The sequence below is a fragment of the Amblyomma maculatum genome, chromosome 1, assembly GCF_055883805.1.
Source record: "Amblyomma maculatum isolate TAMU_Amacu chromosome 1, ASM5588380v1, whole genome shotgun sequence".
NCBI lineage: Eukaryota > Metazoa > Arthropoda > Arachnida > Ixodida > Ixodidae > Amblyomma > Amblyomma maculatum.
The window spans coordinates 432,758,672-432,777,116 of record NC_139344.1 but is presented as its reverse complement, the minus strand read 5'-3'; the positions used below and the strand labels follow the sequence as shown (position 1 = coordinate 432,777,116).

At 43.6% G+C, this 18,445-nt stretch overlaps 1 protein-coding gene across 1 annotated transcript in view; it reads left to right on the top strand.

The window, feature by feature from the left end:
- Window positions 1-18,445, top strand: part of LOC146209415 (phospholipid-transporting ATPase ABCA3-like) — a 113,481-nt gene that overhangs the window by 80,253 nt on the left and 14,783 nt on the right. The window contains exons 13-18 of the mRNA XM_084587405.1: window positions 579-885; window positions 3,694-3,847; window positions 6,887-7,012; window positions 8,877-9,134; window positions 14,457-14,716; window positions 17,052-17,204. Coding sequence (XP_084443531.1) covers window positions 579-885; window positions 3,694-3,847; window positions 6,887-7,012; window positions 8,877-9,134; window positions 14,457-14,716; window positions 17,052-17,204 — 1,258 coding nt within the window. The remainder of the gene's footprint in view (window positions 1-578; window positions 886-3,693; window positions 3,848-6,886; window positions 7,013-8,876; window positions 9,135-14,456; window positions 14,717-17,051; window positions 17,205-18,445) is intronic.

Below are 18,445 nucleotides of genomic sequence, written 5' to 3'. Positions count from 1 at the left end.
AGTCATATTATGCGGCCATCGTTCCCCTCAACGTGGCAAGTAACGGCTTGCAATTTCCCTTCCGTTGGTACATGAACAATGTGAAGCATTTCGTATTCCTCACTTGGATACGTTCGAATTGTAAGGAATGGTTTCCAGTAGACGCAAACGTTTTCCGACAGGAGCCCTAAACCACCGCTCTCGACAAAAGCGGCATTCACTTAAAAAAATCTGTGTACCTTCAGACAACAAGTTCTTTTTTCTAGCCTGAAATCATAGTGAGGCATTAATACACTATACACAACTATTTTAGTTCTGCATCTGCATGTGTGTTTTCTGATTTATTGTTTGATTTCTGTTCAATAATGCCCAAGGCCTTTTCTAGTATTTTGTGATGTCGGATGTCATTGTTTTGAGACGTACCTCCTTTTGAATGTGCACTCATTCCATTATCCACTCCTGCAATAAAGTGTGAAGACAGACACTATCAATAAATTAAATGAAAATACAGCAGGTACGGGCGCAGTCATTCGATGGTATGTAGCGCTACTCGAAGTTCTACTCTTAACGTGACACTTTTTCGCGATGACTGCGTGCAGGGACGTTGTGTGGTACAACGGGGAGATCCAGCACGCGGCGCCGCTGGCAATGCGGCTGTACAACACCGCACGGCTTCGTAACATCACACAAGTGGAGACCGCTGAGTTTGGTTTCGAGGTTTCGTCGCGGGGTGCCGAAGACCGGCATCTGGGCGAAGAAGTGGGCCTCGGCCAGGAAGAGATCCGCAGCCAGAGCACGTACCGGGCGGTACTGCCAAAGGTTCTCCGCTCCATCTTCTTCCCACTCGTGTCCAGTCTCATGTGCAGCAATTTCGTGCTCTTCCCGACTGCCGAAAGGGCACTTAGGGTGCGTACACTATTTACCAGTTTTCCTCCGCCGCCGTTTTATAGCTGAAAATAGTGGAAACCATACCTAAATATAAATGTTTCATGCTGTCATCATGGGACCAATTTTCAGTACTGATACCCAGTCGGAAAAAGCTACAGAAAATTTTCTGTTGTTACGACAGAATTTCTGTGTGGTTTTTGACGGCAAACCTATTGTGTCAACAGAATGTTCTTTATTACCAAAATAAATTTCCGTAGTTACAACAGTAAAGTGCTACAGAACTACAGACAACCAAATTATACTACAGAAAAACTACAGAACTACAGAAAAATCTGACATTTACGACAAACCTACAGAAAATTTTCGCGTATGTTTGACAAATTTCTGTAGTTTTTTTTTGACTGGGTAGGCTGCAATGCCCTGTCCATCTTTGAGAAATTGGAATTAGCGGGCTTTGATGAAGCGGTACCGGTTTTGCCACCTGGAATTCATTTGTTTCTGCATCAGATACGTGAATCACCTCCATAAGGAGATTCTTGTCGTCTCTGAATGGAAGAAAGTGATACGTGTATACTGACATACTCCTTCGCTTTTCGGAAAAACATCATTGCAGGGATCATGGCATAAACTCATCCAAAGTGCCATTTCAAAACGTTTTTAAAACAGGTTTTATTTTTATTTTTTACCTTCAAAGAATACCGGCCGATGGCTCTAAGGCGCCAATCGATTCTGCGTACAGACAGCATCACAAGCGATCCTTCCATACCGGCGTAAATTAAAAAGAGACCCTTACATGCATGCAGACTACTACATTGAACTGGCGCATCACCAACGTCCAAGCACTGACAGCATATTCGCAGATAGAAGACAGGCCTCCACGCATTTTGTGCGATATGTTTTTTGTTGAAATATATCTAGTCGAGAGGAACTGAAGAAGATGGCATTTGAATGTAGAAACAACACGGCGTCTTCATCTTTTCGAGGAACTCTTTCTGTAGCGCAGCTCGCTAGGCAAAGCACATAAGAACTCAATTTCAACGTTTCTTCCGCGTTCCACGACTGTGCGGACTTCTCGTGAGTCGGTGTACGTGCAGAGGACGTGTACTTGCAGAGGGCGTAGGTAGCTTGATGTGGGCTGGTTGGTGCGGGAAGCTTGTTTAAAAGCCGCTGTGACTGTTTAAATTTTCTTTTAGAGACATTCCCTTCTGCTGGAGTGCCTAATAAATCAGGGAGCCTAAGAGAATTGCGCACACTTTAAACTGTTGCCACAGCTAACTGGTACATTTTTACACTCCTCTTTAGAGATAAACAAGCCAAGGAGGATGATAAGGTGCAGACATGGCAGCTGCGCACCTGCTCTGGAAACATGATAGTCACCTTGGATTACTATTTCTAGAAGTCCTTGGATTTTTCTGCGGGTTCCTAAACCCAAACAATGTAACAGCCTCAAGAGTGCGAAGAAACTAGATACCATCGTGACCCGTACAATAAAAAACACGCACACTGTTCCCTACCCTCTGCCGCTGATGCTTAATTGGGAACAAGAATAATAGTAATCATTGGTTTATAGCAAAAGGAAAGCAAGTGTGTCTCTCACAGTTTCTATAAGGACAGCTTGACTAGGTGGTGAGAAAAGGCAGGAAGGTGGGAGTAAAGCAAAGAGAGAACGAGCTGCCGTAGTGGATGTCTTGGACTAATTTTGAACGCTTGGGGATCTCTAACGTGCACTCATACCGCACAGTACTCGGACGCCTCTCCGCTCCGCCTCCATCGAAATGCAGAAGCCGGAGGTCCGGTTTAAATCTGTGTACTCCGGGAGACTAGCCAAGCGTCTTAACCACTGCACCACCACGGCGGGGCGCATAATCAGGAAAGAAGTGCTCCAAAAAAACATGCTTGATTAAAGTGTTAAATGGGACGTGTAGGTGCGTCGTGAACAAACATATAACAGCGCAAGACAAGGACGAGGCGAGACGACAAGGACGACGCTGAAGTTCCAACTTTTATTGCGAACGAATCGCATGAACAATGCATGCACAAATAAGTGCGTTATTTTTCAGAAAGAGTGATAGAGGCAGAACTAACACATGCTTCTCCCCGATTACATATCAGCTGAGATTCTAGGATTTCTCGTGTTACACGTTGTTTGCTCTTTTTTCTAATAGCAGTACCAGCAAAATCTGGGGAACACTCCTTACAAGTAAGGCAATGGGTGGCCAGAAAACCTTCAAAATCTTTGCCGTCACGGGCATTTTTTACATTGTTGGCGTGTTCTCTCAACTTATCATTCACAAATCTCCCAGTTTGGTCTACACATGTTTTTCCACAGTTTAACGAAATTTCGTATACTACGCCTTCTGCGCATTCAACGAAGGGCCGCCTCTGCTTCTTGCCGCAGTTCATTTGCTTGGTCACCTCCAGATCAGTCATTTTCCATAGTTTTTACAGTTTGTGCGGAGCATAGAAAACGACTTTCACGTCGTACCGCTGCGCAGTTTTTGAAAAGTTGCGGCACTGAACTTCCAAACGTTGGAAGTTCAGCGCCGTCCTTGTCGTCTCGCCTCATCCTTGTCTCTTTGCGCTTTATATATTTGTAAAAAAAAAATGTGCTTTTTTTTTGCGGGAGAGCTCTTCCTCAGGTTTTTCTTTTTTTTTTTTGCAGCGACTGTCGCGCCAGAAAGACTTATCTGCGAAAGTTTCTACAATCCTAAATGTTGTCGGGAGAGTGAGATAGGGTCCATGATGGATGATGCCTTCCACTTGTGTACAAGTGGAGATTATGGAGGTTGATGTGCTACTGCGTCTTTGTTCTTTTCCCTCACTTAGGTGAAGCACCTGCACCTTATCATGGGCATGGGGACGGTGCTCTACTGGACCTCCAACTTCATTTTCGATTTCATGTTTTACATGGGTACAGCAATGTTCGTGCTGCCCCCTCTCGCGTTTATACCTTACACACCGCTGACCACCGAGGACTTTCGTAAGTTGGAGCGAACTTTACTTCTTTCGATAATAGGAGCGACAGTTGCTTTAACGTGTAGTAAATTTCTACTTTAATTGCTGTCATCACATGAAATAATGTTTTTAGATACTACCCAGTTGCAATTGCATATACAACTGTGATCTTTAGCGGAATATTTCATCCAACACATAAGCAGAACAAAGCCAAATTAGGAAATCAATGCATTCTACAGTGAGAAGCATATGTGTGTAAACTGTAAGTTTAAATCAAATATAGGAATATTACTATATTGGTATTTGCGGAGGAAACATAATGTCACGTTATCGAATACATGTAGAATTCATAATTGTGCACCGCAATAGAGGATAGATTAATATATATCGTAGAATGCATTCCATCTTTGTAATTTATTGCGGCAGTTAATCATAAACTCTTAGTTCCTATGCCCGATGTGCATGTATGACGCATCTTTATTATGGTAATAAACTTCTTCGAGCAGCCAATGTAACTATTGGTTTAGTTCTGTAATCTAAGTAAACAAATATTTCATAAATGCGACTAAGTTACACTCGTGTTAGGAGCAAAAAAAAGGGGCCTCTCAGATAGAAAGAATTCTGAGAACATTGTACAACCTGCACTGGAGAAATACGTAAGCCTGAGCGTTGCTGCTGCTTCAGACGGTATATCGCTCACCCCTTGTAGATTTCACCCTGCGAAAATTATGATAGCAGCTGCCTCGTTGTCGACATTGTGTACCAGGCTGCGCGTGTTCTTTTACTGCTTTGTCTTCGATTTAACGACACTTTATACATTTTCTAATAAATTTCATTCATTGTTTTTTTTGCATACACCCAACTTGCTGTCACGTGATGCACATGCATACACGTCACACTGCCGATCACATGACTTTTGCCACACGTCACGTGACCATGCCACACGTGATTGGCTGAGTGACGTCCCATCAGCACGTCGCCATCACTCTGCCTCGCTATTTCGACGTCTCATTGACTTCTACCGCTATAGTAATTACCTAAGTATTCAATTTTAGCCATACAATTTCTCAGACGAGATTCGTTTATATTCTATCTAGTACAGCATTTGTTTTTATCATTCGCTTTTTGTACCTCATTCGGTTCCGACGCAATTGTGTACACTACGTTTTGGTACGACAAACCTCAAACACAGCACTTAATGCTTATGCCTTAAAGGAAGTACAACTTGCACACTTTAAAGGGGACATCTAGAAGACGTTTCATACACGGAGAAAAGCTTCGCTGCAATCAAAATAAACCTCAGGAAGGAATGAGTTCCTCGGTCTAAACATAGTACCGAACAATCACAACATTTTAAAATATCAAAAGCGAAAGCAGCATCAAAAATGTTTACCAGCGGAGAGGTCAGAATGCATGTGTGCATTTTCATAAATTAATAAAATTGTTTTGCAGGAGAGGGAAGGCGTTGTATCTGTCATACTTCTCGGCAGAGAAGCTCAGACACACCGAAAGAGACGGGAGGGACATTAGTGGCAAAAGAGCGGAGAAAAACTCGTGTAGTGCAGTACTCACGATTAATTTCGACCTCCTAGGGATCTTTAGAGTGCACTGATATCGCGCAGCACACGGGCGCCTCTCCATTCCCCCCATCGAAAGTCTGCCGCCGTGGTCTGGTCCGAAGCCTGTCACTCGGGATTAGTTTTCGAGCGTCTTAACCGATGAGCCATTGTGACGGGCGGGCAACATTTCGGCCTTGAGAAGCTCGCACCAACCACTTTCTCGGTGGCTCACTCACTGCTTAAGATGCTCGGCTACTTAATCGAAGTAACTGGGTTGTAACCCAACCGCGTCGGCCGTGTTTGATGGAGGAGGAAAGCAAAGACGTCAATGTGCTGTACTATGTTAGTGCACAATATCCCCAGGTGGGCAAACTTGCTCTACAGTCCTCTACTACTGCATCTCTTTCTCCCTGTCTTTTTTCACTTCCACTTTCTTCCCTATAATTAAGGCGCAGTTCGGCTGGCCGCCTAGAAGTCTGACAGCTACTGCGCCTTTTTGCTGTTTGTTTCTTATTGGCACATAAAAAAATGCAATTTTCAGTACTATACTAATAATTCAGAAAAAACTGTCCGGTTAGTGATGAAGTGCACTTGTTATATCAGCTATTAAGGAATTGTCAGCCCAGCGAAGAGATGGTATTCTTGCCTGTTTGAATATCTGAGGAATCAAGTGTCGGGATTAGGAACAGCACGTGCGAATTACATGATGTGCAAGAGCCGTAGATTAATAAGCTTGGAAAGCTGGGATAGTTGGGCTCTAGTACGGTTGTGATACATTAAGCGCACGAAAAAATACTACTATCGTGGCTGCTCGCAAAAGCAAGCATACAAGGCGTTTTTAAATAGGACACGCTTGATACGCCAGTTCAAGACTCAAATGAGCCGAACATTTCAGCCGTACAGTATAAAAAACAAAAGGAGTAAACTGCGTCAGCAGGCCTTTTGTGGTGCCACGCAAAAAAAAAAAATTATCTGAAGGCAAACTTGTTTTGTGAACCAGGTAGCCGATATGAGGTGAGCTGATTTGAAAAAAAAAATGAATGCATGATACTCGTGCCTGCTGTGCATGTTTTCGGTACTGGTATATGGTCGCTGAATGCTTTGTCCTTGCGCCTCCTTTTTTACATAAACACCTGTTTGTGGAATAAACCTTAGTTGAAAAGTCTGGTGTTCGTGGTGGCTCTTCTACCTTCGTCCGTGTATTGTTTTGTGTGCTGGACTAATGTCTCACAGTTACCATAGATGGCCTTGTCATTTTCTTTGACATACTAAATGTGTTCAAGACTCCCTCATGTAGCTCAGGTGCCACACAAATGACCTCACCATATGAGACGAAACATTTGTCTTTACTGGCCAAGAATCGGTAAGATGAAGCTTCGTAATGCATTCTTCTACACAGTTTCTTAAAACAGGCTTTGCACGACTTTCCAAATAACTGCTTTTTATTCGCAAGTCTTTCGTCGCACAAATCTGTTACGCTCAATGCGCGCTATTCTTTCTTACAGAGGTGATCTTCTACCTGAACCTACTTCATGGCTACGCGTCCCTTCCGATGATCTACATCTGCTCTTTTTTGTTCGGCAACCCCGTATCTGCATATATGACGCTCGTCATTTCGACATTTATAATCTGTAAGATTTAAGGAAGTGTGTTTGTTATTGACCAATACGAAGCTGTCGCGAATGTGCCTAAAGAGCAGAGGGTAGCATGTGTAGCATGCGCGGACCCATTGACGGGTTGGGCTCAAAACGAGAATAACTGCGCGCTTGGCCCTGCAAAAAAATGTCAACATATGGATCCGTATAGCTCGAAAAAGCAGTTAACTGGATCACTGGGGTGCTGTTAGCAACCGTGCCCTTCAGTGTACTAAAATAAGATATGTACAGATCTGAAGGGAAATAGACACGTCCAATACTCCTGCAAAAGGTTGCAGCACTGCCGAAATTATCACCGCACTTGAACTTGCCTCGAATCTTTGCGATTTAGCAAGTTATTCAGGACAGTAAAACGGCAACTTATTCAAAGAAAAACAAACTGAATATCACTGAGAGCAGTAATATTTGTTCACAATAGGTGGCGCCAGTAAACAGACTCCCTTCCTCATCTTTGAGCCGCGAAACGCAGCTTCGCCTCTAGCGTCACCTGCCCTGTGCGTTTCACACAAATAGTCGTTATCGGCGAGGGTTACGATGTTGTTTCACTTTGTTCGTCGAGAGTGGACAGCGCAGTTTAGTCGACCGAAATAAAAACGTTATCTAGCCCGGCGCACTGCCTCATCCTATGGTGGTGGCATCATAGAAATATAAAAAATTTCTACTCAGTCAATGCTGCTAACTTGTGTAATTTTTTGGTGTCTTGAACATAAGCAACCACTGAGCATTGTTTTTTCGCCTCAATGCCGGAGTTATTCTCTTCCAAGTTTTGAGGCTGCAAACGGTCGACGCCAGTGGATTTTTTTTTTTTTAAATCAGGGTGCTAAAGCTCTTGTATTAACTGCGGGGGTAGAAAACTCTGGCTATTTCCCGTTTCAACTACTTCAGAGCAGCTGACGACTGAAGGAATTTAAACATTTAACAAGAAATGACTCCACGTTCGAGCATGAGGCGCGATAAGGCGATAAGGTGCGGCGGTGGCCGACATGTCTAAACCGCCGGCATCGGTAAGTAGCCCTTTTATGCCGGTGGTTGATCGAATCGCGCTCGAAGGCGAAGTTGTTTTACTACGCTTCAGTAGGCTTTCTCTCGCCCGCTATGAAATAAATCGACTCTGGAGTCCTAAATGGGGAACGATGGAATTCTATAGCTTAAAGGTTCCTGCCCTGTTCAAAGGCGAGAAAAAATAACGCCTTCCTCGTGGTGTTACAGAAGCAAGTGTGCTTAGTGCATTCTTGAAAAAAAAAAAAAAAAAAACATTCCGTTTTGGTGGTGAGTCGCTTCTGTGGTGAGCGGGACGACAGTACTTCCAACACATTGTTTTTTTTTTTTTAATTTTATGGTGACGCACAATGTCACGCTGGTTGCGTGCCTCTTCAGCATTATGTGCCGACGACACTCATTCGCCTTTAAAACTTTGGAGGCGATAATTTGGACTCATGCGAAGGCAATATAGCACTTTTACCTTATCCAGGCTATTTTACTTTTAGTTATATTCAAATGTGATTCTGTCCTAATTTTATTAGAATTTTATTTTAATCCTGTTTCATTTTTATTTGCTATCACTTCTCTTGTACTCCACATAAATGAACACCGATAACAAGGCTTGAAAATGTAGACGACCGCACTTCCGACGTCGGAGAATTTATGCCTTCTTGAAAATCAAAAATCTACCGCATTAGATTCTTCCTTTACTCGCTAGCTTGTATTTTACGGCGCTGCTTAATGCACCGTATATTATATGGCAGGTTGCTCACTCAGTCGAACATTGGCTACTATTTGGACAGATTTTGTGTCTGACTGTAACCTGAAATGTCCCACTGCGTCTTTGCTTCGTTTACAGCTTCCGGCGGATGCCTGGGCTCGGTATTTCTGGAGCAGTACGCCGATGATGCGCACGGCTCAAGCCTCATGTCGGTGCTGAAGCTGACGCTGCAGCTTATCCGGCTGCTGCCCTCGCACTCGTACGCTCGGGGAATGATGAATATTCTCGAGCTGGCCAGGGAGAACGACATCTGCCGCGGCGGTGGCCTCCAGCTCGAGAGCCGATGCCACGCGAAGGAGGTCGAGAGGAGGCTGTCTCTGCTGCGCTGTTGCAAGCGTGAGTTTCCAGCGAGGTGGGGCCCATCCCCAGCAGTAGTAGTTGCAAGGATGGGTAAAAGCCAATGCTCCAATGGGTGATAGGGACACTCAGGGATGGAATTATTTGACGGAATAGGGAGTGAAATGAAGACACACGGAGCACAATGTATATCCTACACGCAAGGTCAGCGGTATCGAGCTCTGTTCCGTGACCAACATCTTTAAAAAATGGGCAAACGTGTACGCCAAATATGTACGCCTTTTTTTCGCCATGCACCGACTTGCGGCCAACTACAATTGTGCGCACAGCAATTAGAACTGGAAAAAGGCGAAGATGACTTCCATTCAGGGTAGATATTCAATAATATCTGAAACAAGTACGCTGTAAAACAAGTTTTAATTGAACAATATTTGCAGCAATCTAATGAGGATGTTAATTTCGGTTAAATATAAACTCATGAGGCCATTCGCGTTGGACCAGTCTGCCGTTTTTAATAAAGGCAGTTAGTACAACGTGTCTCCAATTTGCTTGTACATGCCACTTATAGGTCCACTCAGCGTGTCCAAATATCAAAGCTACATTTATGTCGGGAGCACACTGTCGTACAATGAAGGGGCCTGTTTGAGAAATACAAGATGATGGTATCGAGATTCGTTATTTGGCTCAGAACACTTTAAAATTAGGGAGGCGAAAATCTGAAAAACGTTTCTTATTTATTCAGCCTCCACGACATCGACCTAGTACATAGTTCAATCAGCACAGCACCTGTACTCCAAATCCAACCTCCGACGCTGGTTACGATAAGCGTTATGTCAAGACTTCCGGCATAGCGTATTTTCTCGGCCTTTCCTGCCCATGGCTAGGGCCTGGTGTGTCGTCAGCCATAGCGAAGTGAAAGCTTTGAGCCCATGGGACAACGTATACAGGAAGCGAGCGCATAGCAAGTGGGCTATCGCCGCTGGCATTCGAAAGCAGCAGTGGCGCCATCCCTCACCGCCACTAACACTTTCTTTTTTCTCTGCAGAGCCGCCGCAGTTAGTTTTCCTCAACACCTACCGGCGTCCTTACGCTGCACACATTATTCGAGGAGGTTGGCGTGGAGTTGTGGTACAGTGTCTAGAACAAACCACCTAGTGCCAACCGAGGGTGCTGAACGCAATGATTGCCAGCACCTGTCATGGCCGCATGCTGCTGATAGTGAATGTGCAGAAAGTTTTTTGAAGTCGGTCGAGGCGCTCTCAATCGAATCGCTTGACTCATTCGAAGTGTCTACGTCTTCAATCTCCCTGCTGAATGCTTTAACCAGTCGACAAGTCATTCACCGTAAACCAGAGCCATAAATAAGGACACATTTCCACGTCATAAAAGAGATTCACACCGGCGCATTAATAATAAACATGCCCATTTTTTGCAAGGTCACTTTACCTGGGCATTGTTTCGATGCGACAGTTTGATGAATAATCACTCCCACAAATGAACGCATATAGCCTGAGACACCCACCAGAAAAATACCAGCGAACTACGCACTCGTGCACATGCCAGTGCGAGCTACACAAGCGATACCGTCTGTTAAGAAAAACGTCTGCTAAACTAGATCGTCTGCTGCGGGCAGAGGCTGCTATGACCGTTTCTTGTTATGCCCAGAAGTTGTGAAGTTCTAAATGTAAGCCACAAAAAAATAGGTAATGAAATTTAAAACATTTTATGCTAAATATATGCAGGTTTAGAATTATGGTTACGATGATGATGCCTCGGCACATGTATTGTGCGCAGCGTCCTCAATTGGCGACTGGTGGCAGTCATTGCTAACGGCGTCGCCTCATTTTCAGAGAACTGTCGCCACACGGCACAATAGCCAGTACATTCTAAGTGGTCAATGTGATTAGCTGGAGCACGGTCAAATATGCAGGCTCGAGTCCTGATGGGGACATAATTCAATTATTCATATTTTCTTATTCACGTGATGATGTGAATGGTGGAGACAATTTGCGCACAAGCTTTGCGAATAACTTCCCGCCTCAGATTTCGTGTCTCGCGAGTAATGGATGGTTTTCGCTTTAAAGCGGTAGCAACATGATAAGCTCACATCCTTCTGCAACAAAGGGTCTTCTATAAGGGCGAGGCTCTTCGACACGCGCCTTTTAAATAAAAATGTTTATCTTGAATCATCTGAAGGCGCTTTAACTAAATTATAAAGCATACCTTTCACATTCTTGGCTCGAAGAATGATGAAGTTGATTTGTATCGAAGTAAAATGTCTTTACATAAAACCACATTTCAACTTCATGAATAAGCCTTCAAAATGCTGTCGGGTGGTGAATCATTTTTTCTCCCGCGAAACACTTCAATTAGAGGAATGCGTGAAATATGTGAATACTTATATTTTTGAGCCTTTTTTTTTCAAGACGCACAGCTACTGTTTCGTGAGCGTGCAAGCATCCTGTATTTGCCAGCTGCAAACGCTTTCAGCCTGTCATGTATAGTTTTTAAACAGGATTCTATTGCACACACTCAAGGTTTCAGATTTTCTCCCCAGCTTTTTTGGTTCCGTGGTTCCGCCCATCGACGATTGAGGGGGGGGGGGGGGGTTCAATCCCATCCGCCTTGTTAGTGTTTCGATGGCGTTTATGCGCAAGGTACGCGTATTGCTGTGCGATGTCAGAGAATGTTAAAGAAACACAAGTGTTCTCAATTTTTAGCAGTTTTCCACTTGCCCCTCGTAGCGGTAATAGCTTTCGGGCGTTATCACCTGACAAATCAGGTATTTCTCAGAGTGCTTGCAAGAGGGGCATAATATTTGGGGACTACGTAGAGGTGGAAAGCACTGCTCAGTGGCCTCAATTTTTACCCACGACGCATTCGCAGTAATATTAGCCTTCACCAATACTCTTGTTGGACTCAGTGGCGCTGCGAACGAGACACTATTTTATTCCGTGTTCCTGCTATCAAATTTGTCAGTGTCATTGTTTCAGTATTAATTTGCATTTTTAGAAAATAGAGGCAGTAGATTGTGCAATAATGAATCCCAACATTCCTCATAGAATTTAAAATTATTTCTTGGCAGATTTTGCCAGAACTATCAAAGTTGTTGCGTTTCCAGAAACATTACTGCTTCTTACCCAGATGGGAAGTAGTATTTAAATTGTTATTCTTGGATTCCCAGTCATGAAATATGTTCACAGAGCTGTTTCTGAGGCGAGCAACAACTATATTTTTTTGAAACTAAAATTTTACTTACCAGTACTGGCAGCGTAAAGCAAAGCAATGACAGCTCTGCCACATAGATTGCGGTGGGATTATTGTCAACAGTTCACGAGTCTTTCAACTTCTGCGTCAAGTTGTGAGTGTTGGATGCTAATTCTTCTATTGTACATGGCATATGACACTTCTAAAAGCTGATAGTCCTCAGTGAAAATCGCAAAAGAGGAAAATATAGTCCGTGGTTTATTAAATAACACTTTGCGATTTAAGCGACGTACAGTAGAGAAGGGATATTAAATTCCTGAATAGGGTAGGCAGTGTTGTAGTGGCAGCTCCAAACTTAGCCGCCGATTAATGGCGTGCCTCTTTTTTGAGGTTTCGCTTCGACTAGGTTGCATCTACAGTTGGGACCCGCATGCCGCACACCCAAACAGAAAAGAAATATCGCGTGATAGTTGTCTTCTTGCTAGAAAGTTTACAGGGTTAGGAGCAGAGAGGTTCAATTCCGAATCTATTTTCTCAAAGCGCACGAAAAGCGAGAGGAGTGCGGCAACCGAGAGCACCCGCGAGAGAGAGCAAGGTGGAGAGCGCATACGGCGTTTGTTGATACCTGCATCGGTGGAAACCGAACTCTAGCTGCACAGCGGGCAGGTGTTGCAATGCAAAGCGTCTCGGGTGTCCGACGAGCTAGCAGGCCTATGTTTGTAGGATTTTAGCGGCATGCTTACCGGTGCGAAAGCGCACTTTTCTCCTCGGCATTTGCTCGCTTTGGCTCACTTGCTTATCAATTACGCGTTTTTGTGAGGCAGTTTAGCCTTCGATCAACCCGAGTTTGCGACCTGTACTCGGAACTGTTACAGCAGTCCGCACAAGATCACTGCACAAGTTCCCCTCTAATCCTCCCCCACCTCTCTGTTTGAAGGGTTCCCCCAGCGCATCAAAGTGCCCACAAAGGATCGCCTTTTCATTCATGGCTGACAACCACTGACCTACAAGTTTATTAACGAATCCAGCACTATTCGCTTCTCAATATATCACACCAAAGCAGACTACCTATGCAATGCCGTACCAAACTATACTGTGCCTTAAAATACCACACCATACCGTTTAATATTATACCATGTCATATTCCACCTACGCTGTTAAGTAAGCAATATCCTTCCTGGTACGATACCGACGATAATGTCACGGAAATAAAGCATTACTCATTCAAGCGGTCGGGCCCTGCCGCGTTGGTGCACTTATTAGGGCGCTCGACAACTGCGCCCAAGAATGCGGGATCCAATCCTTGCAGATGCGGGTGCTTTTCAATAGAGGTGTAAGGCAAGGCTCTTGTTTGCTGTGCGGTTTAGTGCGCGTTCAAGAATACCAGGTGGTCGAAAAATCCGGATCTCCCCACTACAACGTCTCTAATAGCTTGAGTCGCTTTGTGATAATAAACCTCATAATATCAGTCAAGCTCTTGGCGACAGTGCACCAGACTATGCTTTCGATGCACTCAACTTAATAAAGGAACATATAACGAACGGCTTAGCTACTATTTCTACCCAAGTTGGGGTGTTAACTGTATAGAAGTTTGTGGCCCTCTGACCGCAATTAGAAAGAAATGTTATTCGGCCTAAAGAAAGTTGATTCTCCGACAGAAATGACCGGTAAATTTTTACGCATACATGAAAACTTTCTTACATTGTTAAATAATCACAACCTGTAGTCTGAAAACATAGGCATAAAAAGTAATTTGCCCCCCTAATTGAATAGCTTTGCGTTTTTATAAAACACACACTCAATTTCAATGATGAGCATGACGCATTCGAAAATAGTCATTAGCCCAGGTGATAAGATTACTCAGCACGGAAGACTAGGAAGCAGGGGCACATTTTCATCCTGCTGTGCGAAATATTTATTCCTGCAGGTGTTGGGTTTAATGAAATGGTCCCTTTGTTTAAAACACTGAGATGATACCTTCTCAAGAAATGAAGAATAGTGTTATGTAGTATCGACCATATCGATCGCCGTGAGTGCAATGTGCATACCTCTGCACAAAGCGTCTAAGATTAAATATTTTTTATGGTATGTATGGAATTGTAAAGCAAGGATGTGGTTTTAATATGCAATTATGGCTACGCTGTGCTCCCGCAGACATCGAGTCCGCGGACCCCAGCCAATACGTCATTCATCCGCTTGACGTGCACCCCTACTCAGCCTACTACGAGTTCGTCACACTCTGCGTCGAGGGGGCACTGCTGTTCTTGCTGCTACTTTGCATCGAAAGTTGGATACGCAGGGTGGACCAGGCGCTCAGCTCGCTCGATCCTTCCGCGTACCGTAATGACGTTTTTGCTGCCAAGGCCGTTGCGTCCCCGGTGGCACAGGGCCTCGCCGGGAATAAGAAGGCAAGTGTGTCCGCGAGCACTTCTTAAGCAATTTCCTTAAGCTGTTTACTAAAAGACGCAAAATAAACCGGGCTTTAAAATGTTACAGCAATATCTCGTGAATTTAGCGAGATCACGGTGTGCCCGTCTTAGCCGTCGAACTGGCCACCCGAACTCTGCACACCATGTCGGAACCCCACAATATAAGAAAAACGACTTCCCGTGCTGACTGGACAATGCAAATAAGGAAGATATACGCTGCTCATAGACACGAAAACAAAGTTAAAAAAGAGCCGCTCCAATTATTAGGCGCAAACCGTTTGCGTTCGTTTTTAAGAGCTCGTATTATTCAATTTATCTTTGCCAATCTATGTAACGCACGTCCACCATATGGTGAGGCTCTAGCTAGCCCAATCTCAAGACATTAACTGCTCGAGAAAAACTTTCCGCGAAGTTATTTTTTTTAGCACAGTGCAGAGCCACTAAGTACTGCAACTGTCAACGGAATGGCTTCTGGCACAGCCAGCTTCTTAAATTCCCGTTTTTGGGGTAGTGGTTGTCGATATGAATCTTTATAATTTCTCACGTAGTCTCTATGCCGAACTGCCAACTGCACCTCCGTTTTCATGGCTTTGTTTGCTGTCAGTTTCCTGGTCGCACCCGCAGTTAGACTATGCACAAACAGTACGGTAATAAAGGACCAGTTCCTAATTAGCGCCTCCATTAGCGGTGCTGTACGGCTTCCCATTTAAGCTATATGGCCTCCGCAGAAACTCGCTGGGGAAACTTGTTTGTTTCACAAACATGCTGTATTCAGCAAAAGTTCTTATCAAAAATTTTGGCGCTACTTGAAATCTAAACCACAAAATAAGAACATAATGAATCCGGGTGAACGCATATCCAGAGTCAGCATAGTGTATAATTATTTAAAGTAATCTTACTGCTGTCGATGGCAACATACCACACATAAAGTGTCTCAACATATGTCTCGAGCCTGTAGCAACCGACGAGGCTGGCGCACTAAACCTCTTCTTAAAATTAAATAACAAAAATAAACCCGGACCTGACATCAAACTCAGACCTAAAACGTTATACTGAATAGAATGCGAAATACTTTTGCGAAATTCTTCTTTTAGTTAGCAAGTAGGCAATTGAATAGTTTACCACCGTGCGATACTAGCTCATGGCATAAAATTGTTTGTTCTAGTAACAAACAAAGCTACTGAATTAGCCTTGGGAAGTATAACACCATTTTGTACTAATTGACCTCTATCGGTACTCAAGAAAAGCGTTGTCCTGAAATGTATAATGCAGCCTGTTTTATTATTCAGGTTTCTCTTCCTGCTATTCGGATGCTATTTTTTATTCCATTATTATCAACGCTATTAACTGATCCATTTGCACCGTCCTATGCTTTGCACTTTAGGTTTGTTCTTTTTATATATTTGTGCCCTTCATATAATGATCCCAAAAGGGAAGGGAATATTCTAAATAGATAAAAAAATATATATATGCATGGCTAGAACTTGGTACCATCAACTTAACAAAGCAGTCTGCCGTCCAATTGTGCCGTCTATTTTCGCAACACTTGCTGCAATGGCAGAGTAAGTACGCTGGGAATATTAGTGGAAAAGAGGGTCTACCTATATGCTGTGTATCGCAAAGTGGTTTAAAGAGATATTACAAGCTCCATTTTGTTTCTTACATTAGAGCCCAGACAGAATAAAAAACGTTTTCTGGAAATCCTGGAAGCTCGGCATGGATTACCAGCCTAATCTACAGTTCTGTTTCGCCAGCGTCCAAGGTGTAGGCCTTAAAAAATGCATATGCAACTCTGCTACGCTGCTGAGAGGCAAACCTTCCGCGCACTAAATATGACATGAAGGCTTCACCTTCTACACCAGTTGTAAATATTTGTACATTTTTTGGAACCTGCTGTAAAGTCATTGTCGGTTGATACGCCGTCCCCGGTTCATGCATCAGACAGCGTAACCAAGCCAAAGAATGCCAGATTATTTTGGTATCAAAATATTACCATTGAAGGACTCTGGTATTACATAGCCAGAGAGGCTAGGGAAATAAGAAAAGAAAGGATGAAAGATCGGCTCCGTCGTCAATTCATAGTAGGTGATTTATCGCTTCATCTATCAGCAGAAACAACGCAATAACGAATAGTATCTTTAAGCTATGAGAGGTTGTGCACGTAACAATGGAGACGCATGCCACCGCTATAATGCTCTTGCTAGGAGTGCTGACATTTCTCTTTCCGTCGAGACAACTGCTTCGGGGCTAATAAAATGTTTCCCTTAAATGAGAACCCTGATTACAAAAAAAAATACTCTTCCTTACTTCGCAGTCTGAGAGGCAAATGGATAGCGACGTGATGATCGAAGACCAGCTGGTGGAGAGGTTAGTCAACGGTCAGCTCCAAGGATCGAGTCCTCAGCCTGCTTTCATGGTTGTACGTCGCCTCTACAAGGCTTACGGCTACGTCGAGAGCAATTCTGTGCTCCAGGCAAGTGTACATGCAGTCACATGCGAGTCCAATCTATGCGCTTTGCGTCGTAACACCGACTGCAACTGAAGACAGCCGACGAACCACAAAAACAAATGGGAAATTATTTTTTTTGTTGCTGTGTAGGAAATGATAGCGCGAAAATTTATTCGGTAAAATGGAAACTAAAAAAAAAGAAAATAAGCGAAAACAAACACGTGCGAAAGCTGTGATCCAAATCTAGATCATCTTCATATGACAGTTGTGTTTCAATCATCCAGTCTAAATCGGCTAACTGCTGATATTTTAGGTGTTTATGTTATTTACCCGAGCCTTTCAAGTATTCGCCAGTTTTACTTCCTTCTATAGCGACATGTGTGGTGCGCTCTGTATGCTGGGTTTTAAGTAGAACGGGATCAAACGCAGCGGTCACTAGCATCGGAAAAGTATTCTTATGCTGCACTATAGGCCTCATGACTGCCGAAACGAGGCCGCTAAGCTCTTCTGCCGACAAGTAGAAGAAAATGCCTCATCACTTTTCATTTCGCTAGCTCCATGAAAACATAACGATGCGTCTTGGATGCCATCTGTAGGGCCATGTTTAAGTTATTTCCAAACAATTTGTACATTCCCTAGCGGGGCTTGTATACTTGTTTAAAGATCCGTTAGCTACTCAATGTTCGGCAGTCGTATAAGTAGGTCATGCCTAAACAAATTAAGGTATAGTTAAATACATAAATAATAACTAATATATTATAGTTTTGCTTGGCTAATCACACCACAGAAGAACTTAGCACTAAGTATTTTGCTGGTATCTACCAAGGAAACCGGAAATACAGCTGTTTGGCGATCAAATAAGCGCAGCTATCGTTTCTTACCTTTCACAGATGTTGAGAAAACAGAATTTTATTCGTGTAATACAAGAGACATGCGTCAAAATACACTACAAAATGTCTCACTTAAACATACAATTGTGATATTTCAGTAAAAGATAGATACATAGATGTGTGCCAGAAAAGCAAATTAGAAAGCACCTCTGCTCCGCCCTAAATCTATGATGCCAACGTGCCAAAGGCTACCATCTGCGCCCCCCCCCCCCCCCTTGCATATCCCCTTTACTGTAAATGCTCTTCAGTGCTCCTGTAACATTAGCCTCTTTATATGTGTCTCTATTATGCCGCGCACACACATTGGTTGCATTTATTTAGCCAACAACAGCTGCACGAGTGTAGCAAACTTCCTATACCTCCTATGATCTTTAG